The 27,838-nt window shown below is 40.1% G+C and overlaps 1 protein-coding gene across 1 annotated transcript; it reads left to right on the top strand.

The window, feature by feature from the left end:
* Positions 1–1,069: 1,069 nt before the first annotated feature.
* LOC310938997 (carbohydrate sulfotransferase 15-like) lies at positions 1,070–14,437 on the top strand (the record flags this gene model as incomplete). Its single annotated transcript, XM_083903664.1, has 7 exons — positions 1,070–1,423; positions 3,924–4,248; positions 7,138–7,260; positions 9,268–9,394; positions 10,373–10,526; positions 11,631–11,775; positions 14,244–14,437. 7 exons carry the CDS (start codon positions 1,070–1,072, stop codon positions 14,435–14,437), a joined length of 1,422 nt encoding a protein of 473 aa, XP_083759790.1.
* Positions 14,438–27,838: the final 13,401 nt, after the last annotated feature.

The raw sequence follows: 27,838 nt of genomic DNA, 5'->3' as shown, positions 1-27,838 counted from the left end.
TACTTTTTTCTCTTTTGCGCTCTCATTTTCTCTGTCTGAAGTTGCAGCCAGACGAGCATAAAATTGGTGTTTTAGAACAAATCAGTGTCTGCGCAGGTATTAAATACATAAAACCTCACAGCTGTGTCCAAGAAGTTTTACATATGAAAGCCCCTTAGCTGTGTTGACTTTTTTCATGACGTATAGAATTCTGCCACCGTGCTACTTGGCAGAGCTCCAAACACAAAATATACCCTACCTCTCAAGGATAAAACCAGACGTCACTGTTGCTGGAGCATTATCATTTAGGGTCCCCGATTCTTCACCCTTTAGACACTGGCCTCTCTTTTGTCTGTAGGCCCTGTGCGACTTCAGAGTAAGAAATACAATTGTCTGATAATATAATCCCTTCTTCGGCCTGAACCAGGTATCTCTCATGTTTGTGTCTCTGCCCAGGAGAGTCTGACATGCAGCCACATAGTTACTAGGCTGAATGCATCCCTCATCCTTATCACTCCCTCCATATTGTGACTCTGGTGAGCAGGGAGGATGGAAGATGGACTGTGAGGTTGGGGAGGGTGTTGCTGTGCTGTCTCATTAAAAAGAAGTGTGACAAAGTCGGTGATTTTAATTTTAACCTTGCTGCATTATGATTTTTTTGTTTGTCACTTTAAAAACTGAATCAGCAGAGACTGTGGAAATAGTGACGTATGAAAGCATGTCATCATTTTCAGGATGCGGTTACTTGATCCAGCTCATCTATATTCAGAGTGGTCACTGTTTTTCAAAAGGTTATATTGCAACAACTCCATGAACAGAGCAGGGTAATGGTTGAACAGTTCTATAAAGCAGCATTACTATGTCATTGGAGACAATGTGGACACATGCTCTGGGGGTGTAGGAATTACACTCAAAATGAAAAGAACAGCTCAGGCCTTGGTGGTCAACTCGTTCCCAAATGACACAAAATGCAAGTCAGCATTTGAACAGGATGTGACTATGAGGCAGTCTGATTCTTTGTCACAGCATTGCATAAAATCCAAGAACTGTGAGTCATTTTTTGAAAGAAGGTTTGTCTTTCTCACTAGGAATGGAGGACGAGCCCGTGAACCCGTTTGTGGTCACGCGGGTGAAACGGAAACTGCAGAGCTGGATGACCAAATGCTGCTTCACCAAGATCCACCTCTATGGCTTCATAGTCGGACTTGTCGTCACATTCCTCATCATGACTTCATACCTTCTGACAGGAGACAAGAAGGGCCTCTTCCTCACCCCGTCACCTTACAACAGCCTTGTCAAACCCGCCCCTTTTGCCTTTAACCTCTCCTCAGTCAAAGACTACGCACACATCAAACTGGTGGTCAAGTCTATCACATCCAAGTTGGAGTTTCAGAGCAGTCGACAGATCCCAGAGATTAAGGCGGTGGTTAATAGTGATCCACATGTGAGTACCCAAGAAACACTGTATCCATCTTAATTCTTATTTAATGTACTCAAATACATCTTACTGATGCCAATATTCCAAAAATGTAATAGTCTTATCAGATTAATTTAGTAATGACTACTTCAGAGTTTAATCTCCATTTCTCAACATCATACAGCAGCATGATAATATCTCTCTTTTAACTGACAATCACAGATATGTCATATGCTGTAAATGAATGTGCAGTGAAAAGAGGATTCAAATCTGTATTCCTGTCTGTACACACTGTACATACCGTTCAATATGGCCCACAGGCTGCAGTTTCTAATTCAATTTATAAAAAGATAAAGCTGCTCTGAAAACCTTGTGAAACACCAGATAATTTCAGCGATGTCTCTATTTTTTTCTGAGGGATTTATGGTTAAAGTAATTGCACAGGCAGTAGTATACAGTCGTATATGACTCAGAAATGTGTTTAACTTTGGGTAATACATAAAACATGACAACAATGGTGTCATCTTGTGGTAAGTGAAGCACAGCTAATAAGGTAGTGATGAATGAATGAATCGTTTATTTCGGGCATGACAGGTAATCAACATCTGCACACATCAGCATTTAAATTCATACACACGACCGAAAGGGAAAGCGGGAGAAGCAAAGCTTATCTAGTCCGGCCCCCATTACCACAGAAAATGTTTTTCTTATCTTTTGACAATATTGACGTCACAGCAGCAATAGCAGCTTTATACGTTTACATGTTAGGTATTCCGTCATTTTATCTCCGTACAGTGTCAACAGATATCTGACTATGACCTCATCCACAATCTTCCTGGGTCGCCCTGTACCCAGTCATAATCATGTTTACATACTTCCTTTTACACTCTCAGCGTAGCTGAACTTTTGATCTCGTCATCTAAATTGTTCCACAGCTTGACCCCCGTGACCGACATGGTGAAAGACTTTAGTGTTGTCCGCACTTTCCTCTGTCTGAAAACTAAGTTCCCCCTCAGGTGGAGTCCCCGCTCTCTGGTTTGGAGAAGTATTTGAAGGTTATGAGGGAGGCCGTGGTTAGCCGCCCTGTACATAAACTGTGCTGCACGATAACGTTTTACATCAAAGAGTTTAAGTATTTTCGATTCGATAAATAATTGATTTGTATGTTCTCTGTAACCGGCATAATGTATAATTCTCAGAGCTCTTTTCTGTAGTATCAGCAGTGGGTGCGTGTTCCCTTTATATGTGTGCGCCCAAATTTCTGCACAATAGTGGAGGTGAGGAGAGATCAGTGTGCAGTATAATAGATAGAGAGCATTATGGTCTTTGTCACCCTCCATAGTATGGACACACTCATGGCCAGTTTAGTTTTTAACTGTCTTCTATACGGTTTTCAACTTAACATTTCATCAATAATCACACCTAACACTTTATGTTCCTTAACCCTTTCAATGTCCACCCCATTCACATGAATATTGATACTCTTCTTGTGGCCCTTTTTCCCATACAGCATATATTTAGTCTTCTCTAAGTTCAGTGATAATTTATTTATGTTGAACCACACCTGAAGTTTGGCCATTTCATTATTGACTGTTTCCACTAATTGATTAAAATCATCCTCAGAGCAGAAGATATTTGTGTCATCTGCGAATAATATTAATTTCAGAATATTGGACACTTTGCATATGTCATTTATATATAGTATAAACAGTTTTGGGCCCAGAACTGACCCCTGCGGGACCCCACATACTATGTCCAAGCAGTCCGACACTTCATCACCTATCTTGACGTATTGGGATCTATTGCGTAAGTAGCTCTTGACCCATTCCAGTGCTATACCTCTAATACCATATCTCTCTAGTTTTGCTATCAAGATCTCATGGTCAATGGTGTCAAATGCTTTTCTCAGGTCAATAAAGATCCCTATGGAATGCAGTTTCCGGTCAATCGCATCAGTAATTATTTCAACTGATTCAGTCAAGGCCAGAGCTGTCGAGCGGTTGCTTCTGAATCCATATTGGCTGTCATCCAACAGACTGTGTTTGTTGATGAAGTTGTCCAACTTGTTGTTATAAAGTTTCTCTAGGATTTTAGACAGTTGTGGTAGTATTGAGACTGGTCGGTAATTTGTAAACTCATGCGCATCGCCTTTTTTGAACAATGGCAGCACTTTCGCTATTTTCATATTATCGGGAAATGTCCCCGTGTCATTAGATGACTGGAGAAGAAAAACATTTTTTTTAAAACATTATTCAGTTGTTATCCCGGTGTTTCCTCTACGTTCATTTAGGAGTGGCGGGTCGCCATTTCAGCTACCTTTAAATGCTTCAACCTGTCGTCATTCTAGCAGCCTATTGATCACCATCGGTTGACCTCTAATTTTGAGTATAATGTTTTATTAGTAACCAAATTACTACAAGTCTACTCCTTGAGATATTTGCACCCTTGTACAAACTTGACATGATTATTTATGGTTTTTGGTAAGTATGTTGAAGTTTGATGCAGCTGTCTTTCTTTGCCTACACAGATATTTTCCGTCATCCCCCAAAAATTCCTTCCTGGTGTCAAGAACCCCTGTTGGTATGAGGAATACACTGAGAATGTCACTTTGGACCCATACAGGGCTAGCAGGTACGGGCTCCGGACTGAGTTTCGGCAATTGAGAACCACTTTCAAAGAGCACTTGTTGCATCGCAATGGGAAACTCTACCGCATGCGATGCCTTCCCTATTTCTATATCATTGGCCAACCAAAGTGTGGCACAACAGACCTGTATGCGAGACTCCGTCTGCACCCGGACATGCAGTTAAGCACAATTAAAGAGCCGCACTGGTGGACCCGCGTGAGGTTTGGTGAGTAGAGACAACTATAATTTGCTGTGGTAAAAGACCTCTAGGCTGGTATACAATAATGAGAGCCCAAGGGTATTGAAAGTGTGAAATGTGACCTTCTACAGTATGTCATTTTGACAGAGCCATACCTCAGTGAGCTTCAGAATAAGTGACACATTTAATGTGTTTCACATTAAATGTTTGACCTTACACATTAAATGTTTTACCTCACACATTAAATGTTTTACCGCTCACATTAAATGTTTTACCTCACACATTAAAGCGGAACTAGACCGGAAGTTCCTATTATCGCTGTTTTTTTGGTGTGTATCTGCGTCATTACCTTGTTTATGAAGCCCTGACGGTCCGAAACAAACAGTTAAGCCATTGCTGAGAACGTTGTGTTTTATTGTAATCTCGGGGCTCAACGAGATCACTGAAAATCCCATAGTTACGTAAATAGTTACGTAAGCAGCGGTTCTCCTGAACAACCGATTGTCCTGCTCCGGGCGGTAGTCCGGGCACATCCGGTTACGTACATTGAACCGCAGAAGAAGAATAACGTCCGTTGTGGAGGTGTTTCACGAGCAACAGTGTCTTCTGACTCTGGGTCTGACTCCGGTTTAAAGTCATAAAAGGGACTGCGGCGGGGAGTCATGACGAAGCTATTTTTAAACACTGTTAAAACAATGTTTTGATAATGAGGAGCACTGCATCCGCCGTTCCAGAGGGGGGCGCTGCGCTTCTGAGAACGGATGTGCTGGATAGTACTGGCCAATCACAAGACTCTGTCTTCTGGGGGTGAAAGTTCACTCTGAAACATCGCGGCTGAAAAACACTGTCAGAAAAGAGGATTTCTATCGGCTAGTTCTCAGCAACTAGGAGGTTTTTGACCATGAAAACAAGTTAATATATGCAAGTAGACCTCCATAACTAACATATATGTGCAACAGGACCACTCTATGTGACCTTTAAATGTTTTACCGCTCACATTAAATGTTTTACCTCACACATTAAATGTTTTACTGCTCACATTAAATGTTTTAACTCACACATTAAATGTTTTTACACATTACATGTGAGAGGTAAAAGAGAGTATGTGAGAGTTAAAACAATTGTATGTGAGAGGTAAAATTGTGAACGTGTGAGGTAAAATTGCGTATGTGAGAGGTAAAAAAAGGAATTATGGCCTACACGGCCCTCATAGATCATCCAGCTGCTGAGTAACTAATCCCACTGAAGCTCACACACCTATTTTGTCTGCATTCATTTCTGCAGTGTTTGGTTTGCGTTGATCATTTTTTGCACATCTTAACACTGTGGGGTGAAGGGTTTTTATTTAAATTTATTCTATTTGTCTGTCGCAGCACTTACAGTTAGAATTTTCTGCAGTCGTGTGATGCTGCATAGCGGCAAATGCGTGCATCTCATGTACATAGGTCCCTTTCAGTTATTGTTGCCTGCAATCCCCCATGCTTTCAGCTTTGCTGTCACTTGCGTTCCCCTCAGGGCTGTACACTGGAAATCAGCACTTTTCTATTAAGACATCCTTTGAGAACACTCTAAATTCTAACAGTCTTGTTTTGTAGTTGTTGATTTCATTCCCCCAGAGTTTCCACTCGGATGATGTTGTGAAAAGGTAATTTGATGCTATCCACGCTCAAACTTTTCTTAGAGAAGAGTTTGAATCTGAATTTGATGTTATAATCTACCCATCAAGAGACATTTGAAAACTGTGTGACACTTCATTCATATCAAAGGAATGATGCTGCAGGCTGGCTGTTTGGGGAGTTCACCAGAGATTTTAAATCAGATTTCCCTGCTTAACAGAGAAAGGTTTTCTATTGCAACACCATCAAAGCATCACTGAATGTTACAGATGCCCGAGTTTCCTCATTACCCTTATGCTGCATAGACCCTCCAAAGTCCTACACTGTATCTCCACAACTGCCAAGTAAATTGTAATTATACTGTCAACCACATCAGCCTAGATGGGAAACACATTGTGCTGTCTTACATTAAGCATTAACTTGACATTGTCCCTTAATTGGAAACACTGAAAACTAAACAGAGCCAGTGTTCCCTGCTGAACTGAACTTAGATTTTATTAGGTCATACAGCAATAAGGACGATGCAGAAACCCCTGAGGCATGTAGGCATGCATGACATTATCTAAAATCTGACCTTTAAAATACATGTAAATACAATGCACTACATCGGCAGATGATGTTGATTGCCGTGCAGTGCGTGTAAACCAGCACCGAAGATGGTAGAATAAGTTTGTTGATAATAAATACTAAGCTCTTGGTGGGTACGGTCGTCTGGTGTAATTTGTAGGTGACATTGGCGTGACAGTGCTCACACTTTAAGAGGACGGCGCATCCAAACTTGACTGTTCAGTGATTGGTTGTTTGACTCAAACTCCAGAGGCTCTGACCACTCTACAGGCTGCAAGCATGGAAGCAACATTTTCTCTGTTTTCTTTTTTTTTTTTAACAAAGTTGAGTGACTTTATTGAAAGTTTTTTCTTGATCTCGCAGAAGTGTCTATCGCGATACATACCGTATCATTATCGTTTTATTGCTCAGCTCTATACTGTTGCGATACTATGTCAGCTGAAGGGCCAGCCACTGAATAGCCTGTGGAAAGATCCTGCTAATACAGCAGCTAAGGAATGTGACCACATATGTCCTCAAACCACCTCCAAATGTGCTTTCCATGATTCTGTGGCCATTAAGACGTGATCTGGACTTGATCAGATCACTCAGAAGAGACGTTCTCCATCTAATCTTAGTATTGTAGCATCAGAAAATATAAACCAACCAAAAATGAAAAATATGCACCAGTCAATGATTCACATTAGTGTAGCCTACTGAGTGTGTTTATGATCTGTGTTCTTTCACCAACCAGGTGCTAAGAATCCCTGCCCAGTGGAGAGCTACCTGGACTTGTTCGATAAAGCTGCTTACCAAATCCAGGGCAAACTCATGGCAAACTCCAGTGGAAGACCCAGCCAGCCCAACATCATCACAGGTAGGCGTCATTACAGACTCAGTGGTAAACATTCTATGGTGACATTTGATTATTATAATTTTTTTTTTTTAAATAAAAAAATTTGCCATCAGCCACCATCTGTGTAGAGAATGATCTCGAATCATTAACATAGTGAAAAATTGGTGCCTTAGATTTCATGGCCGACATCTCTCATCTCATGTACAGTACATATTTAAACATTCTATAATGACAGATCCTAGTGTAGAATGTCTCAGTACGAGTTTAAAGGGATGCCAATGAATGAACAGATCAAAGCATGACTTAAAGAAATAGACCTTCCCCAACCTCCCTCATTGTCTTCAAGAGTTAGGTCAGACTTGAAGAATGAAAAGCAAAAGAAAGTTTTATCAAGCTCAGTCTGTCAGGCCAAAAAGGAAAGCGACTGATGCGAAAGCAAGATTAGAGTGTTGCTTTAGTTACCTCATCAGTGTGCATCTTGTCCATGAATAAAATATCTCAGTCTCCTCTGTCGTTGTTTTGGCCAGAGCCCAGAACGCTCTCTTGCATTTGCCACGGGTCCCTGCAGGCATGAGCATACTGATGTGGCTGCAGTTTTGTAACGACCACACATGTCCTTAAGAAGAAGTGCTTATAGAATTAATGTTTAGCCCCTTTAAGAGAAACCTGATCCTGGACCTGGACTTTGGAACAAAAACTGAGGTTCCTGTGACCTTCAATGACCATCCCGATACAATCTATCCATTCTTATAAAATATAAATCAAAACACAGCCTTTCACTAAGCAGATGATATTTGAGATGTCATGTAAAACACCATCCACCATTGTGTTATAAGAAATCTCTTAGCAGATTTAGTTGCACAGACATTTCCTGTTCCTCTTGCTTTCATCCATCTCTGTCATCTCCCCCTCATCCAAATGTGATCTGAAAGGACTGCTCAGCTGCGAAGAAGAACTGATTTAATTTCAACAATAGCCTTTTCACACTGGACTGAGTTGGTGCATTGGGTGCAGCTTAGCCTGCCGCCCCGTTTTGTCTCCCTCTTAAAATAAATAATCCTTGTAAAGGGGGTGGGAGTGTGCCAAAGTCCCGTTCAGTATTCACACCATGCCCTTGGAGAGCCCAGCAAGGCCTGTGGCCAGATTCGGGGGCTTCTGCCTCTCTGAAACCACCAGCCAAGACCAAGCTGCTGTAAAACACCAGAGGCACCGTCATCCTGGCTCCTCCATTTGTTTGCCCTATTATAGCCTCTCCCCATGGACCAAAATAAGCTCTTTTAATGGACATAGAGAGAGTGGAGACCTTTAAGTAGACTTGATCACAGTGTGTATCAATTAGCCAGAAAGGAACTAGCAGTCGTCTGGTTTTGCCATGGTCATCACAGGATATGGGTCCTGGCTATCATCCCTTTCTCTCAGAAAATGAGGCAGACAAGGCCTGCTTTATAGTATGACTAGATACACCACAGCTTCACAGTTAAGATAATAATGAAGGCTCAGCTCAGCCGGATTCAAGTTTCTGCTGTTAAACCGTTGGAGAAAAGATTGTCCAACTATGAAAATTGAACACTCATATTGTCACTGTGTTGGTTGCATTCATTCCACATTTTTGTGCACAGCTGGACACATAATTATGCTGTTTTTGTTTTTACTGTCTGAGTGTTAGTTACACTCTCAAATGAGGAGATTTATGAACACATTAAAAATGTCATGCATTTGCAGCTTATTGCAGTACCCCCTTGTTTTTAGTTGTTTTTAAATAAAGAAAGCCTGATGAGACAATCAATATGAAACAAGGGGTAAATTAGATCGAACAAATAACTTTTGCTGTGAAAATGTGCGGCAGTTAATCAACTATTTATTTTCTTGAATGTGCTCAAGGTGTTTGAGGCATAATTGGCAAAATTAATATGTTTTCTCCCCACTTTTTTGCCATTTCAATATCACAATTGAATCATATGGCCAACATTTAATTATACTTCTTAAGCAGTCAATATACTTTACTAATTATCAATCTGTATCTTGCAGGAGAAGCCAGTGCATCCACCATGTGGGATTACAAACATTCAGGGAAGGACATCCTTACCCAGGACTTCATTCACGCCCTGCAGCCTGATGCCCGCTTCATCGTTACGCTCAGGGAACCAGGGGAAAGGTGGGAGCAAAAAGTTTCAGTGCCCTCTCATACAAACCTGCTTTAAAATACCCACATTGACAAACCTGACACATACTGCCATCATTGTGGCTCCACCATGACGGTTTATACTGCAGATACAGGAAGATACTTTATTTGTTTATAGGCAACAAAAGAGCTGTTGCCTTTTACACAGTCTGGTTGTCACATGATGACACCTTTATTAGACGCATGGATCGCTTACTGCCTGAGGCATTCGGTCTAAACTGGGATCACTTCATGCAGTTAATGTTGATTTTTACTTAAGAGAATGTCTGAACATGTGCTCTATAATTGCCTTTGTCTGTCAAATCCCGAAAGCTTTGAGAGGAAATTAATTGTTATTATGCATGACTTGTTTACAACCTCGGCATCTCCTCAGATACAGATGCCATATAATCTCATACTGAATTGTATTGTAGAAACAATTTATATGGTTCATGCGTCTCCTGTATTATTTTTCCCATATAAGCCAATAATAATAATAAGATAATGCTTGCAAATGTGTTGGCCTTTGTTTTATGAGAGACACATGAATCATAAGCAGCAGTCAGTCAACTTTACTGCCAAAACAAATTGTCCGTAAATGAATTGCTATTTCTTTTTTTTCTATTTCCTTTATGCCAAGAAAAGGTTTCATTCAAGTACAGTAGTTCATATTTTAATGGCATATCATTATTATACACATTTTATAACAGCAAATACTGATCTGAAGCTTGACTATAATCCTTTACCCAAATTGTTCAGCCCTATTGTTGACCCTACTGTCTCAGTAGCATATTGTTTTATATGCATTAAGATAGATCTTTCTTTAGCAGCATGAAATATTGTCAGTGCAAAAATATGTTAGAGCCAGAAACACAATGAGTAGCCTTGCAGTAAGTGTGCAGATCAAATGTAAATTATCATTGTCCAACTAATGATCAAGTGTGTTTACTGACCGTTTCTGTTGTCTTACAGGTTATACTCCGAGTACCTTTATTTTAATAAAATCAACTCTCCAGAGGATTTCCATGTGAAGGTGTCAGAATCACTGCAGATATTTGAGCGGTGCCTTACAGAGAACACAATGCACTGGTGTGTGTACAACAGTACTGTCTTCACGTCAATGCCAGTGAGTGTACCCTCCCTCCTACTTTTGTCTCAGAACTTGCAGAAAAAAAGGGCATTAGCAACTAGCATGTTAGCTGGTGGAAAGAAACATGGTGAAAAGGAGTGATAAAGACAAATGGAGTGAAATTCACACCTCATTAAAGCATTTTACAGCTTGCAGGGCCTATTCCATGAAAAGGATTGGCAGGACTATTGAGCCACTGAGAAGTGCAGCAGCTATCGCCTCTCTTTGTGCTTAAAAACCTGGTTTACCAGTGGACCAGCCAGTTCAGGGCCCTAGTGTAGGGCCCCTGGCCAGCTTTTCCCACAGTGCCTTGAGTTGAAGGGGAGGAGGAGTGTGGACCGTCCTCTTTTGGCCTCCCCCTCCAGGCTGCCTTCTATTAAAAAGTCCTCTTCTCCAAATGCCAGTGATGAGCTTTATGGTCCTGTGGGAGCATGCTTACTCTCTGCTGCTGGCCTAATTGCCCATCCACTAATTTCTCCTCAGAGTTATTAGACCATGTGAAAAGCATTCCAGCTGTCCTCGATAAAAGTTTTAGAGCTCAGATTAGAGAATAAAAACGTATCCATTGGCTGTTATACCAAATTGAATTAAGCAGGCAAGAGTTACTTGGGTTGTAATCCTCTACTCTGAAGGGCCTTTCAGATTTACTAAAGAGGGGAAAGGACATGGAGGTAATACCTTTCCCAGTAACAAGCATTTATGCCAAAACATTGCTCTGCCGTCATAAGTCACAGGAGAATTCAACAACCTAATAAGAGTGATGCTACAAATGTTTCAGTGAAATCTTGGAAAGAGATCAGTGGTCAATGTATGCAACTAAATATTATATTATATTAAATTAAATTTATATTATTATCAAAGTAGAACTACAGAATGTTAATCAATTTTGCTTTACAAAGTTATTACTAATGAGAGACAAGTAAAGGTGATAAAGCCATGTGGGGGAAATGAGGTTTCTGGTACATTGTTTATGATACAGGTCTGTAACAATTGTGAATCTCTTGTATTCTTCATTGTTCTCTGTTTTGACATTAGCACATGTTCACACTAACTTGGAGAGTGCCTGATTACCTCCCACTGATTGTTTTTGCTTGTGTGCAGGTCAGATTGTTCGTTGGCCTGTACATAGTGTACTTAATGGACTGGCTGACTCTCTTCAGCAAGAAGCAGATTCTGGTTCTGAGGTTGGAAGACCGTTCCAATATGAAATACACAATGCACAAAATCTTTGATTTTCTTAACCTAGGTGAGTGACCAACACGTCCTAACATGTGACAAGTTACTTTCCTGTACTCCCAGGGTTTCCCCAGGAAAACCGGCTAAGCCCGGTGGTATCTCTTGGGCCCACTGCCGGCCGACGGCGTTTTTTTGTAAAATAAATAAATAAATAAATTAAAAGTTCACTGGAAATGTTTAATTATGACTATTATGTGTTATTGTAAGACATTTATTAAGTATACTTAAACACCAACTATAGAGAGTGTAAAAAGACACTCTTGAAATTAAATAAATATAATTTTTTTTCACTTAAAGGTGAAGTAAGTAGTTTATAGTGCCATCTAGAGGAGAGGCTGAAATTTACAACAAAGAACTGCTCCTCTGCTCACCCCCTCCCTTCCCTGAGCGCTACAGTATCCGCAGCTGGTCAAATGTCGTCCTCGTTGTCTTTCTCCGTGTCAGCAGATGAGGTTCGTGAGGCGAGGGAGAGGGCGAGCTACCGCGGCCGTAGCAGACGAAGCGGAGAGAGTGGAGGCGTGACTTCCGCTACAAGTAAAGCGACGCTTGATTTGTTCTCTCGCGTTTGTCCTTACAGGCTCCGGTAGAAACATGGCGTCTCTCTGCTAACAGTGGCTATGCAACCGCGGCCCGCGACCATGTTATTTTACATGACTTTTTGAAACACTACGAAAATGAAACAAAAACTATTATACAACGACTAGACAATGCAGGAGCACATAATATGTATAAAAAAGTGGATTTTGGGTTATATAAACCCATAAATACTACACAGTGTCCCTTTAAGTGGTGTTTTATCCCCACATAAGAATAATGATCTTTATGACGATGAAGGAGTACAGTCACGATGAAGTGCAGGTGATCCGTGTAGATCTGAGTAAAACGCCGGTGACAGACTCTGAAGAGCAGAGCGCACTTTTAATTGTTTTCACTCCGTGGTCTTAATCTTTGTGAAAGAAGACGCTTTAACGCTGCAATTAAAGGAATAACAGATGCATCATAACAGATGAGCTGATGTCTTTAGTTAACTGCTCAAAGAGAGATAATGTTCTCTGCTGTGAAGTGAATGTTGCGGGGAGTTCATAATCTGTGCCGCACGCAGCCAAGTTTCGCTTTTGCCGCAGTGTATTCCCGCAGTGTATTCCCCCAGTGTATTATAAGCCTGGCAGCCCGCCAGGCTTATAATACACTGGGGGAAACCCTGACTCCTATTTAGTACGATATAAAATTGATCACTGTAGATTATAAATTGAGTAGTATTTAATGCAGTAAACCATATGCTGGTTAAACTTTACTGATGTGGGAAATTTATCTAACAATTTCATACAGGCCAAGGCTTACATGATTCTGGAAAAAATGTGTATCACGATTTGTTTTGCTCAGAATTGAGGTCACAATTCTCTGGCTCATGAACAAAGGAATAGAAACATTCAATTCAAGTAAAGTGCCAAACAGTGTGATTTCTTTAGGCTCTGAACATGGCCCTGCATAATGGGCCTATGGTTATTATTATTGCATAAGGCTATGTGACGTGTTCCCACTAGCTCAACTCGTGACGTCATAACCGGGGGAAATGCGTGACATCGTCAGAGTGCCGTCACAGGAAGAGGCAAAAAAATCAAACCGAACAATGCCGAACTGTAAATCCGTTAAAAAGAATCCTGAAAATGTGTGTTAACATCCGACATTTAGCAAAGGAAATGTCTAAAATCTCATCATTCAACAGAGGAGTCCGGCGTATTTACCGACAGCCCTGCTGAAAGCCTGCAATCGTGGGCCAAATGCGAACCTTTTTTCGGCACAAGCTCGGGTCGGGCGGTTGTGTGATTCTTGTCGCTACCACCTTGGTTTGCGTCACCAACCTTAGTACACACTTTATCCTATGTTCTGCGCTGCAGACGGGCTTCCGCGTCCACTGAATCACTACAAGGCTGTGTTTGGGGTGAGAAACTCTGCATTGCTTATTTGTGATGCAGCTCATGAAATAAAATGCAGAAGAATCGTTGTCATTTAGAATCGTCACGATTTTTCAACGAATTATCGTGCAGCCCTAACAGACAGATGTGAAAAGTTAAAAACCTAACTGTTTTGTAATATTTCTTTTTTTACATTTTGTTATTTCTTGTGTACCACTGCATTGGATAACTTTGGCTCTTTCTTGTTGCAATCTTGTAAATTCAACCCCCCCCCCCCATATTTTCAGGATCAGAGGTACTAATATTCTCATCAGATTGCCAATGTGTAAACCCAGTTGTAATCCATTAAATATATCATAATAGGTCATTCCACAGTTCAGTTTTCCAAAAGTCCAGATGTGATCATCACAAAGACTGTCCGTTATGTCAGATTATGGCTGAGTTACATTGAAAGAGTCTTTTACTACTGTACTCTTTCCCATTTGTTTTATGCTGTAGAAAAATCTGAAGTGGCCAATAAAGCAGGGATGTGAAGTGTGCTTTTTTTGCCTGTGTTTTCCAGGGCCAGTGACAAAAGAAGAAGAATCAGAAATCATCTGGAGACCAGCGGCAAACACCAGGCATAAGGATGACAAAGAACTGGGTCCCATGCTGCCCATCACTAGAGAGATCCTGCAAGACTTTTACATGCCATTCAATGAGAAATTAGCCAAAGTGCTGCAGGACGACTCCTTCCTCTGGGAGGATAGTCTCTGAAAAAGCCACCTTTCTTTTACTTCATTTAAAAAAGCAGGAAACGAGGACTGATGTGTCAGCCTGCCACTTCATTTAGGGCTCATCTTTCTGAATGTGCCCATGAAAAAAATCAATGTTTTCTATTAAAATCATTTTTAAGTTACAAATGCAGAGATGAACCAAACAGCACAAGAGAATAGTAGATAATAATAATAATAATAGAGACAAGAATAATAGAAGTAATTTTCCAGTAAGTGTACCACCAGGTGTAAAGAATTCAACAGTGGATTCATACATGACCATACTGACTCACGTGCTACGCTGACGCTTGGCTTGATCAATTTAAAAATAGAAGTGAAAAGACACCTTATAGTTAATTGTCACCCTTTTTATCCAATACAAGCAGAGCCTTTTGTTGCCTTCACCGCAATCCATTCACTATCCACCACTGCCCTCTACTGGGAAACACATGTAATTGGCTGAAAATCAGCCATGTGTCTGATCACATCTTCACAATGTTTATATTCTGTAAAACAATCGTCACCAACACTGTATAATCAGCAACAACCTTAATGTAAATTAGGGCTCGGGCCTCAACAACAACATCAGTATACATATTGCAATTAGAGCTGGGCGATATATCGATATAAAAAATATATCGATATATTTTTAAATTGGATATGGAATTAGACCATATCGCATATATCAATAAAGTTCCTGTTTATTATTTGAATAGCTGATGACTTATTCATGAACCAGGTGAAGAAAGCTGTGTTTATTATTTATTCACTTGATTTTCCAACTGTTCACTGAAATAGCCGCTTTCAACAAAGATACTTGTGCCATGTCATATTTGGCTTTGAACATTACATGTCACAGCTCTCACTTTGCGGGAAAAATATGCAACACACTGAGACCCAAGACATAATTGCTGTGGAGGATTTTGACCAAGGTTTTCTTCTTTTATCTCATTGTTTTCTTCAGTTCTCTCAGAAGCAAAACTACATCTTTAACCTTCGGATGTTTTATCACAATAATTAATGAGTAGGGTTTCAAAGGGGTGGAACATTTACAGTAAATAAAATTTCCATGGGAAGTTAAGCTGCGGAATTTGGGAAATATTCCATATTTGAAGCTTTCCATGGGAATAATGGGAATTAATGGGCATTTATGGGAACTAACTGGGAATATAGGGTAATGTAATCGAAATGTATCATATCCAAGCATAAATATAAAGAAAGATCAGGCTTCTCAGTGCGAGTCACAGTTCCGGTCTGTGAAAATTAGGGATGGACATAATTAATGGACGATCGATTAATGAATCGTTAAGAATTTCATCGATGACGTTTCGATGAAGGTATTTGTCACCCTGATATGACTAAGATTAAATCTGAATGGGAGAGGGAATTTGGACAACAAATCACTGATAACACCTGGAACTCCAGCTTAGAACATGTCCATACCTGCTCTTTAAATGCTAGACACCGTTTAATTCAATTCAAAATTCTACACAGAGTCCATTATTCAAAAGTGAAGTTACACTACATTTTTCCTGAAATTTCACCTTTATGTGATAAATGCGTGTCAACAGAAGCAGATCTGTTGCACAGTTTTGCCATGTGTACCAGATTAGAAGGCTACTGGGTTGATATTTTCAATTTATTCTCAAAAATATTTCAAATACAGATACAACCTGATCCAGTTCTAATAATCCTGGGTATTTCAGACGTGCTGAGATCTTTAAAAGTGTCGCTTCTATTGACATATGGATTGATCACAGCCAAGAAGCTGATTCTGATGTGTTGGAAAGGGAAAGAGGTACCCACACTGAAAAGAGTTGATGGACATCTCTCATCTGGAAAGGATCAATTACTCTATAAAAGTGAACAATTTGAAGGGATCTGGCGACCACTGCTTTCCTTCCTGGAAAAGGAGCAGGCCTCCTGACATTACTTTTAGCGCTTGGGGTTGGACTGGCTGAGGGGTGGTGAGGGTGGAAATGGTTGTTTGGGATATTATGGGGTTTATATGTTTTTTTTTTTTGTTTGTTTGTTTTTCCAATGGGGTCTGGTTTTCAATATTGATATGTGTATGCATTGATATGTGCAGCCTTTTATTTTATTTTTTGAAAATCAATAAAAATATATTAAAGAAGAAGAAACTAATGCAGGTTCTGTTTGGTAGTGTGATTGTTTTAAGTGCAGGTGTGTGTGTTATGAAGCAGGGGGAGATTTCGAGATTTTATTGAAAATTGCCAATTTATTCCCGTTTATTCCCGTTAACTCCCATGGAAAGTTTCCATCTTGGAAAATTTTTCAACCCTATTAAACAAGTGATTTGCAACTTTGTTATTGTGATACTGTGATGACATGTTATCCATATTGCTCAGCCCTAATTAAAAATGACTGTGATTGTGACTGTGAGGCCACTACATCTGTTAGATTAATTAAAGATTAATTTATTAGATTTAATAAATTAAACTGACTTCACTTTAGGATGAAATATAACCTGGAACAAATCCAGAAAATTTTTATAAAACCAGGACTGCACAATATTTACGGGAATGTCAGAATTGTCATGGTGAAATGAGCACAAAGGTAGCATTGCAACAATGATACTGTGATATCAGCAAGTGTGCGAGTGTCCTCTCATGGTGATTTTGAGTACCTTACATGATTCTCTCCACCAGAGGGCAGACAACACTTAAGAATATATTGGGAATTAGGACTGATGACATTCACTAAGTTAGACCAACAGTGGTATAAGGACATCTCTCCAGCTTCAACAAGGTTCAGATGATCTGATGAGTTGCCTAAACGCCTGATTTCAATCAAGAAAAAGTCTGGTGAGAAATAAAATTCCACGCACACATGCCTCCGTTTTCTGGCATTCCTCCTCAGCCTTTTTCCAAAACATGCACATCCAGACAAACTGACCTAAATATGAGTGGAAAAAACCTCATTCATAATTCGAGGAAACCTGCAATCGTTTTTTTAAAGGACTCGCAACTCGTTGTTTTTGCTGCAGTTTTCAAAAGTGAATGCAGCTCTTTCACTGTTTCAAATGCCAGCAGCCTTGGATGTATCCACCTCACTGAAATCAAGACAATCTGACTGAGTGACTGCAAATCATTTGCATATTTAGCTTGGAGTCAGATGGCCTATCCAGTGGGCTAAAGAGGTTACGCTTCAATAAGAGCCTCCGACCAACTTCAATTTCCTTGGAATTCATAAATATTATCTAAGCTTCTTTCAACCCAGTCTGTGCTGAATCAGAGTACAGTAACTGACAGGAAACTGGACCAGTGCTGCTGCTGCAAAAACTTACATCAAAGACCCCAAATGATCACATTTCTGTGCACTGCCTCCCTGTTTTACTTTGGCCCTGGTGGCTTGATTTATGTTCTTTGTCACAGAGATACATAACATATTTAAACAAATTTTAAATGGCAATACAGTTGATATTTGGCACAATACACATAATGAACTCAGCACAGTAGAGACTGCAGAGTAAAGATGATGTCACAAATACACTTCCTCTCGATGCTAGAGGTAAGTCAGCCAATAATAGGGCTGATATTTGTTTGATTTTAAGTAATCGGCATCAGCGAAGTCCCTTTATTTTCAATTTAAATTTTTTTTGACAGTTTTCCATAATTTCTGTTTATATATTATTAATTAAAATACATGATTGCACTACAAGGCAAACAACATGCAGGTTCTAGAGACAGATCTACAAATATCTGACAAATGTTTATTTCAAATATGAGCAATATGTGTCATTTTAACTGTAAAACAATATATTCTAATCACATGGAGGAAAAAAACACAAAAATCAGCCAAATATATCAGCCAAAACATATTGGCATCATACTGTATAACGGCACTGGTTTCTTAAGATCAGCAAAGGCCATACTGTACACATTAATATTGTGTTGGAGCAATTTTTGCAGCAATTGTATGAAGTGTTTGCATAAAAACAAACAGGGAAGGAAGGAGTAGCAGTGCAAAATGAAGAGTACCTCAGACAGAGGATGTGCAGTGTCAATTTCACTCAACCATCAGAACCAAAATGGATGAACCCAGTCAAACATCTTGTATCCAGCAACATATTACAACATGTGACATCCGCAGCACAGATTAACCAACTTCAACTTCACATAAAACAGCAGCTGAGATTTCATTTGGACATGAATATTTAGTATTACTTCAACCTGTTGAATCGAGTTGAGGCATTTCTCTGATGTATAGAAAATGTGACTTTAAAAAAGCCATGCCAAGTGTCCCATACAGCTAACATTAAAGGGAAATAACTACACACATGGACAATAGAAGACAGCCTAAGTTTACGTCACCACAAAATATTAATCATTTGTACAGTCAACCAACAGAAAACAGCCAAAACAATGAATAAGTGGTGAATATGACAAATCCAACGAATGACAGGCATTACTGATAACATTAATGATGGCCATGTTAAATTCATAAAAGTCAGGACATTATGCAAATAAACCACCATTCACCAGTTAAAACTGAGGAAGCTAATAGGAACGCAGCCATAATTCATCCTTTGCTCATTCTTATTTTTCCTGAGCTAATTTTCTTGTCACTGCTTTAGCTAATGCAACAAAACAGCCAAGAAAATCCCTTAAAAATGTGTCTTAAAACGGATAATGCAAGTACAACATGACAATGAAAATGGCATGCATAAATATGGCAGCAACACACTGTGTATACACACGTAAACAAAAACAGGAAGTGGAAGCACAGCAGAGAATGAGCAAGTGAGGCAACTTGTTTGTAAACATGTTTGTCAACACCACCCAAACAGAGACAAGACATTAAAAACACACCGTGATAGATTAACTGTCGACAAAATATTACCTTGCTGAAAAGGAGCAGCGCTTGTCATCATCTCAGCATCAGTAAATCCTTCCAAAAAGCCTCCAAATTGATGTGGTTCAGCGGCGTCAGAGCCAACATGGCGCTGATGACGTTTGACCCAACAACGTCAGGCAGCGACAGGAGCTAATGAGGCAACATGTTTGCATTGTTAGCGTGTTAGCATGGCCATTTGTTTAATTCATTATTACTTGTTTTAATGAGTCACTTAGTGAGTTACCGCGGCGCAAGTGAAGTGAGAGCCTCACTGAACAACCAGACGTGGTGCAACAACAACAACAACACCTGCGGCATCCCGTTTAATTAGACCGCCTCATTGTCACAGGTGCGTTTGTTTTACGCTGCAGGAAGTCGTTAAAGTCACGTGAGTGGAGCTCCAGACGTTCACCTTATCTTACACGGTTCTCTGTGTGTAAAAAGAAACTGCAGACATTTATTTTAATGAATTGACCATGTTTGTTTGTTTGTTTGTTTTTTAAATCTGCAAGTCAATAAACTCAAAATAGTAAAAAAAAAAAAAATGTAATTAATAAATAACACTGTGTGTTATGGAACGCTTGTTGAGTTTCATCCAATTATAGTCTTTAATGTTTGTCTATTTGTATATTTGCTTCTAGAATGACTGACTTTGTGACAATGTGTTGCTTCGACATACATATTCTGTTTCTTTACTCTTTAACTACACCAGGGCCCGTATCCGCACACTTTCAGCGAAGTGTAGGACTGAATCTTAAGTGTCACTCTCAGAGCTGAATTACGACAGTACTATGTGCCGTAAACTGAATTTTAGGTGACGTCACTTCCGTGTCCATAGAAATGACCAATCATGGAAGGGAATCGCTTGTCTAAGAATAAAGAAATATCGCCGATTCCATGGGTGCTCCCGGATATTGCCGAGCACCCACGGAGATTGTTGAGCACTCACATGTGCCAGCCTATGCTTGTCATTGATTTATTAATGACCACTAACTATCAACGGGTTGCATTGTAATGTCAGAAAACCTATCTGCGGTCCACAATGGACCAAGACTGAACCACCACAAGACATTGTAAAAGAATAACAACCTGGAAATAATAGCGCACCAGTTTATAAGACGCACCACTACCAGAGGCAACATATTCGTCACCAAGAATTAAAAAGAATGGTGAGTGACAAAACAACAAATTAAATATTTGTTATAGGATGTGTCAGAATGGTTTTGAATTGCGGATTTGGTCCATGATTTGCGTTTATTTGAGCCTTTTTGCTGTATTTTTGGTGGTTATGATGATTTTTTTCCATGTGTGTAGTTAGTAGCACTTTAGATTTAACCTACATTTGTCTCATTAAAGCCAGTTGTGATCATTGACAGTATAATTAATATCAGGTTTTGATTAATTAATGAGTGAAGTTGCTGTGAGTCAGTAGGCTGTTATTACCTAAAACTTATAGGCGGTTACGGTAGCTACGCTGTTCAATCCAGGCTGTGGTGTTGGCTTGTCGATTTTTCTTTTTTCTTCTTCAGTCTTTTGCGTTAGGGTTGCATAATTGAGATTAAAATCCTCTAATGCATCACCAGTGTGTAGACTGTGTTTGTGAAAGAGATCGTGTCCGTGTGCGTGCGTACGTGCGTGCGTTCATTGCGGCCGCTGCTGTTAATTGATCTAATGTGTTTTACTAGGAGACGAATGTGCGCGTGTCAAAATAGCAACAATCATGCAAGCATGATGATGAGAACCCACCAGCAAAAACATAAACTGGCGCCCCTGCCGTTTGATCAGCTGCTCGTCATCTAACAAAGTCAGGACATCTTTCTCACCTCAGTGCCATCCCCTGCTGGCAACTCCTAACCACTTAAGACACCTCTGGAGGTCTCTTAAATATCTGGGAGAGTAGGAGTGATTCTTAGACTTAGGAAAGTTGATGAATAGCTTTTATTTTTAAATTTGAGAGTAGGACTAAATTTCACAAATTCTCAGGACTTAAGTGTAAAACGGCACTCTAAGACGCTTGATAAATACGGCCCCAGGACTATTCAATTATACAAACTCAGTCAGGCCCCATTTTCAAACCAAGAAATATAGCTGGGCCAGTAAGCAGTAGGCGATGGCAAATTTAAAGAGTATATTAAAAAACTGCAGTAAAAATAGCAATCAAATTATGTTGGTCATACCTGTCCTTTCCACACCTCAAAGTGTGTCATCTCATGTGCAACTTAAAGTGCATGAAATGAAAAAAATGCACTATGTGAGCATTTGCTTAACTTTGAAATAAGATAAATATGTCATATACGAGCCACAAACATCTCAGAGTGCCTTTAACAGAACACAAAAACACTCGCACTGCTATCAAACCTCATCAGACTACTGTAAGAATTTATGTAGGAATCTTTGAGGGACACTGAAAAGTGTTTCTCGAGTTATTTCTCTGTGTTTCTGGTGAAACCACAGGCTGGGCCACTAAGAAGTTGGTTATGGCCAGTTATATGTACAGTGTTATGTTTACATTTCAACACTAAGCGTGTGCTAGTCCACATGTGGGTCGCAGGGGGTACTGGTGCCAATCGCAGCTGACCTAGGGTGAAAGACGGGGTACGTCCTGGACATTTCGCCAGTCCATCACAGGCAGAGGCGATTCTAGAGTCTGTAGGGGCCCTAAGCAAAAATTCCCAGGGGGCCCTTCCAACCAGGGTTCATCACCATTATGCTATAAATAATCTGACACCAATGTATGAGTTCAAAATATTTTTCTTTTTTCTAAATGAATGAAATAACATGGAAAGAGCTTGTAATTAAAAAGTATGTGAAAATATAAATGTAATAAACAATAAAATACTGCAAATAGCTGTTAAAAAAAACTATATAAACTTAGTAAAAAAATACATTACACTGTAAAGAACCCACATTATAAAACCATATAAATATATAGGACAATAAAATACTGTAAATAACTGAAAAACATATATAAACTGAGTAAAAAACATACCCATTACACTGTAAATAATCCTCTTAATTTTCCAACTTGCAGAACGATAACTTCACACAGGTTAACGTGAGGTGGGGCCCCTTTAGGTTTCCTACTGAGATGTCATTGCAAATCGCCCATTGTGTTTTAAATCGGACTGGGAGGTGGCTGGTCACTTCACATTTCAGTAAAAACAGCCCTTAGGCTCCGAGTGTTGGGGGCCCCCTATCAGCTCGGGGCCCCAAGCAGTTGCCTGCCTTGCCCATTCACAAGCTGTGCCTCTGATCACAGGGCAAACATATATAGAGACAAACATCCACTCCAACACTCACACCTATGGTCAATTTAGAGTGTCCACTTTGCCTAATCCCCATATTGCATGTTGTTGGACTGTGGGAGGAACTAGAGAACCCAGACAAACAGGAATGCTGTCATGTATAATAAAATATTTGTCTGTCTCGCTGAATGAAATTCATATAAAACATGAAAAGGGTTAGGGTTAGGGTTTTTCCATCCTGTCTTTCTTTCGCTTTAGTCATCCTTTACTCCTTCTTTTCATGTTCCATCTTTGTTCCTCTCCGGAATAAGAACATGACAGGAGCGACCCCGAAGGAACTGCCACCTCCTTTCTGCGTAAGACAAGTCCGCAGAGTGTTCTCTATGTTTAACAAAGGGAGGACCTATAGATTCTGGCAGCAGCATAGTGATTGAGTCTCTAAACATAAAGTCAGTGTGCGTTAAGTCACATTTAAGGGCTTCACACCAGGATGTTGGATGTAATTGAGAGAGAGTTCCTCCTTGGGTCAATTTCTCCTCTGTCAGTTTGGATAAGCTTTGATGCAAGGGCTTTTCCCACCACTTCTTCTTCCTCTTCATCGAGTCTGTCTTAACGCCTCTGCTCCTTCTTCTCATATGTCTCCTGTGTCAAACTAACCCTGCGTGGGAGCTGTTAAAAAGAGAGACGTTTGTGTCCAAAGTCCTAAGTTTAAGACCTTTGACCGTCGCAGTGAGTCTAAAACATTGTCTCCAGACCACCGACAGTGACAAGTGCTTTCTGTGGCTCATAACTCTCTTGCGATCCTTTCAAATGAGCCGACTCCAAATGAAATAGCGCTTATTTGAATCATAACTCTGCCGCTCGATGATTTATGAAGAATTTCTCGAATTAACAAGACAGACGGATCTGGATACGTAGGTTTATCCAACAGACATTTGTAGTCCATCATGCTGTTTGAGTGCTCTGATAGTGGGCCAGTTATATTTGAAGAGTCTGTGTGAGGCCCAGTCATGCTTACTGATGATGGAGCGAGCAAGGAATGCAGGAAACAAACAGAGCTTTAAAAAAAACAAAAAACAAACAAACTGCAGTCTCAAGTGGGTGAGATTTGTCACGATAGTAATATAATGAGTATTTTTGATCCACGAGTAAGCAGAGAAATTAAACAGAAACCTCTTATGAGTTCTGTGGGATAGTTAACATTCTGACCAAAACATCTGTTTGTGCTATGCAGATTTATCTCTTTTGGACTCATATTATCGGAATAGAAATGGTCCATGGCAAGCGTGTGATTACTGATAAGTCTGTTAACTTTTCAATCTTTCATGCAAAGTCATAGTTATGATGGCATCGTCAAAGTGCATGCAGTTGTTTTGATGTTTTGGGTCTGCGAGCATTCCCAGGCTCTTATAAAGTTGTCGTCCAGCCTCTTTAAAAACCTGTTTTTCTTTTGGTGTGTGTGTGTGTGTGTTTATTTACACTGCTGAAGCTCACTGAGCCCAGGGTCTTTAGACATGTCTTAAATCTCATTTGCATGCCTGTTTGCATCCTAATTATTCGTATTAATGGTTCAGTTAAGTCCTCCAACACTGTAGACATGCCAAACCAGATGTTTCTCCTTTGTGTTTTCTCCAAACCCTGCAGGCCTCTTGTGTCCTTGCAGTTGTGTCACTGAGGACAGCAGATTTAGGGTCGTTGCATTAACTCTCGCCAAACGTCTCACATTATGAACAATGCCGACTTTCTAATGTGACTGCATCTGTGCCTGGATGACCATCTCTTCAAAGCTGCAGAAACCTCCAGATGTCTATCAGCTTTCTCATAAAACACAGCTGTGTTATCAAATCAGTCATAAATCTGCTGTGACTTAGACACTGAAAACCTTGTATTTTTCATCAGTGTGCCAAACTCCCTTTATTTTCGCATATACTGAGATTATTAAGTTTTATATAGCCAAAAAACAGCAAGTTGGGTAATAAGGACTAAACAACAAAACAATAGCCGAATAACTTTTTTTACATTTGATTGTGCTCATATGCAAAGGAATGGTCCCATCACCATTCAGTTGCCATTCACATTAAAATTAAAATGTCATTGTATTGGGTTGTGAACATCTGGCCTGTTCTGGTCACATCCATCTGGAGTCCAGATCATCTGTGGTGAATGTGGACGTATTAGAAACACAGGTGCTCAGGAAGGGAGTGTTTTTAGTGAGGAAGGCGATGGTGGACTGTCCTGCGACAGATCCACTCATCTAAGAGACATTGTAAATATCCGAGCACCTTTAGATATAAGTATGTGTGATAAATATAGATTAAGAGTCTTTTCATCAACAAAATATCAACAACCTGTCCAAACCACAAATAACAGTAAATTGTGCAACATTTTAGAACTATGACAAATCTAATAGTTTCTGCAGGGATCGTACAATTTGAGTATGATTTGACTGAGGCAGTGCTGAAAAATAAAAAACCCACAGACAGTCAAGTGCAAAACACAGATGTTGGGTTATTACTCACATATACCAGAGAAAACTTTTATGGGTATTTAAATTGCACTCAGATCCTGTTTGTCTCTGTCCAGTATGTACTTAAAGGTGCACAGAGATCCCTCTCACTGTCGAAGAGTTGCTGCTGTCAGGCAGACGGAGTTCAGTGCTGCAGATCTAAACCGGTTTAGAACTTATTTCTCCCGATCTCACTCACAGCTCTTAACAGTCGCAGTGATAATTACACAGAGATTGCATTCAGGTTCAGCAAATTTAAACATCAATTAACACTGTGTTTCAAATCTTGCACAGATTTTTCCTAAATTTTACTATTTAGCAACAACAGAGAGACACGTCTGGCTCCTTAGGTGCGAAGCCTTATGTTGTGTTTACCATCTATTTGGTAACTTTGTGTGTCGTTTGGTGCTGAGCAGGTGTTGAATCAAATAGTCTGAATGTGACAAAAAGATAACCAAATGGTGACTTAAACCTGCAGTGCTTAACTTTTTTTATTATTATTTTTGTTGTTGGTTATTGATTATAATCCATTTGATCTTTGTCAATGCTTTCTCGCAACAGCGGATCTATCTATCGAGGAGCACAGAGCTGATAATGATTGACAATGGTTTCAACGGTGGAGACTTTTCCTTATATTTAAAAGGTAATGCACTACAGCATTAATCGATGCTTCACAGAGCAGAAAAATCCTCCACCACATACTCAATTCACAATATAAATATAGTGATTATAGCAGCTCCATTTTTGTTGCTACCGCTTTATCATCCACTTGAGTGTCACAGGGGGGCTGCAGCCGATCCCAGCTGACATAGGGTGAAAGGCAGGTCACGCCCTGGACAGGTCACGCCCTGGACAGGTCACGCCCTGGACAGGTCACGCCCTGGACAGGTCACGCCCTGGACAGGTCACGCCCTGGACAGGTCACGCCCTGGACAGGTCACGCCCTGGACAGGTCACGCCCTGGACAGGTCACGCCCTGGACAGGTCACCAGTTCAATGCGGGGCCTAAATACAGAGATGACCAACCTCACACATGGTCAATTTAGAGTGACCAATTAACATTTGCATGCTTTTGCGGAGACTACACGGTTGATGTAGTGGTTTGAAGCAAGAAGAGCTGGGTTCGCGACCCAGTTGGAACAAGGGCCTTTCTGCATGGAGTTTGCATGTTCTCCCCATGTGTGTGGGTTTTCTCCTGGTTCTCTGACTTCTTCCTATAGTCCAAAAACGTGCAATATGGGCATTAGGTTAGGCTAAATTGACCATTGGTGTGAATGTGAGAGTGGGGTGGTTGTTTGTCTATGTGTGTGTCCCTGTGATGGACTGATGACCTGTCCAGGGTGTACGCAGCCTATCGCCCTGTCAGCTGAGATTGGCACAATTGCACGGATGTTTTTGGCGGCGTACCAGGAGAAAACCCACACCACACATGGGGAGAACATGCAAACTCAACACAGACAGGCCTTGGGTCAAACTGGCATCTGAACCAGTGATCTTCTGGATGTGAGGAAACAATGCTAGTAGCCACTGTATCCCTGTGTGGCCTATAGCAGCTCCAATATGAAAATATTTGGCAATAAGAGTTGAGACCAGAAAGGTCACCTGGATTATGGAAGTATAAAATACCTCTTTCTACAAGTCAGATGGCGTAGAAAATAGTAGCTGGAGGCAATGGCCTCTTTCAATATTCATGCGTTCATAAGTCCAGCTTCATATAACCCAAACATCTTCCCCTCAATATCATAATTCAGCACTGGCTACAGTGTTAGCTTTTTTTCTCAGAAATCAAATGACAGACAAAGAAAAAAAAGTTCAGAAAGTGGTCTTAACCACGTTAAATCACTGAATCGATGGACTATTAAGTCAAACTAATGTCAATTTCCTAGAAAACAATGCTGTGAGGTCATAAGCTGACGCAAATGCCCATGAATATTGGACACAGTGGGCATCCACCATTATTCTTCACTACATTAGACATCTCTACAGTGATCACAAATTTTGTGATCACTGTAGAGATGTCTAATGTAGTGTTGAATAATGGTCACAGCTACTAGTTTTAAAGTGTAAATAGCATAAACTATGTAGGAATATATATATCGATATAAGTGTGTGTGTCTGTGTGTGTGTTTAAACATCCATATAACATTGCAAATACTGTATAAAAGCTGCACCATGAGGTCATTCTGTTTAACTCCACATGAAATACATGGACCTCCAGAGTAGCTGACCCATCAATGTCACTCAGATTTACACAGCACCAAATTTAAATTCCAACACGACCGAACCGGTGCATCCTTATGTGAATATTTAGCATCTATCAGTGCAGAGCTTGTTTCATAATGTCTAACGCCAGTCATTTTCAATTCATTTAAATGCACACGCTCTAAAAGTAAAGTAAATCCAAGGTCGAAATAGTCCATGCTCTGGATCCTTAATGCCATGTTACGTTGTGATGGACGGGTAAATAAATAAATAAATAAATAAAAAGTCAATCACCAGCCAACCTGCCCTGTTTTGTCCCCATTTAACGTCAGAGTGTATTGCAAATGTGGCTCACAGCCTATAATGTCGCACTCAGGGTCGAGTTTGATAGACGATCAGAAAAATTCGTTTTTGCATTTGTATAATTCTTGTGTGTCTGTATACAGAGTTTGTGAGATTCCACGCAATATTATTTCAGTCATGTGAAAGACAAAGGATGTGCACCTTCATTTCAATAATAATTGAAGTTAGTGTGTGTGTGTCGTTTGCCTGCATAATGGTAGCTGTGCCATGTGTTCCTGAGTAGTACAGT

The sequence above is a fragment of the Microchirus variegatus genome (assembly GCF_963457635.1).
Source record: "Microchirus variegatus genome assembly, chromosome: 17".
Classification (NCBI taxonomy): domain Eukaryota; kingdom Metazoa; phylum Chordata; class Actinopteri; order Pleuronectiformes; family Soleidae; genus Microchirus; species Microchirus variegatus.
Note: the sequence above shows the minus strand (reverse complement) of the source record. Positions and strands in the feature narration are given on the sequence as shown.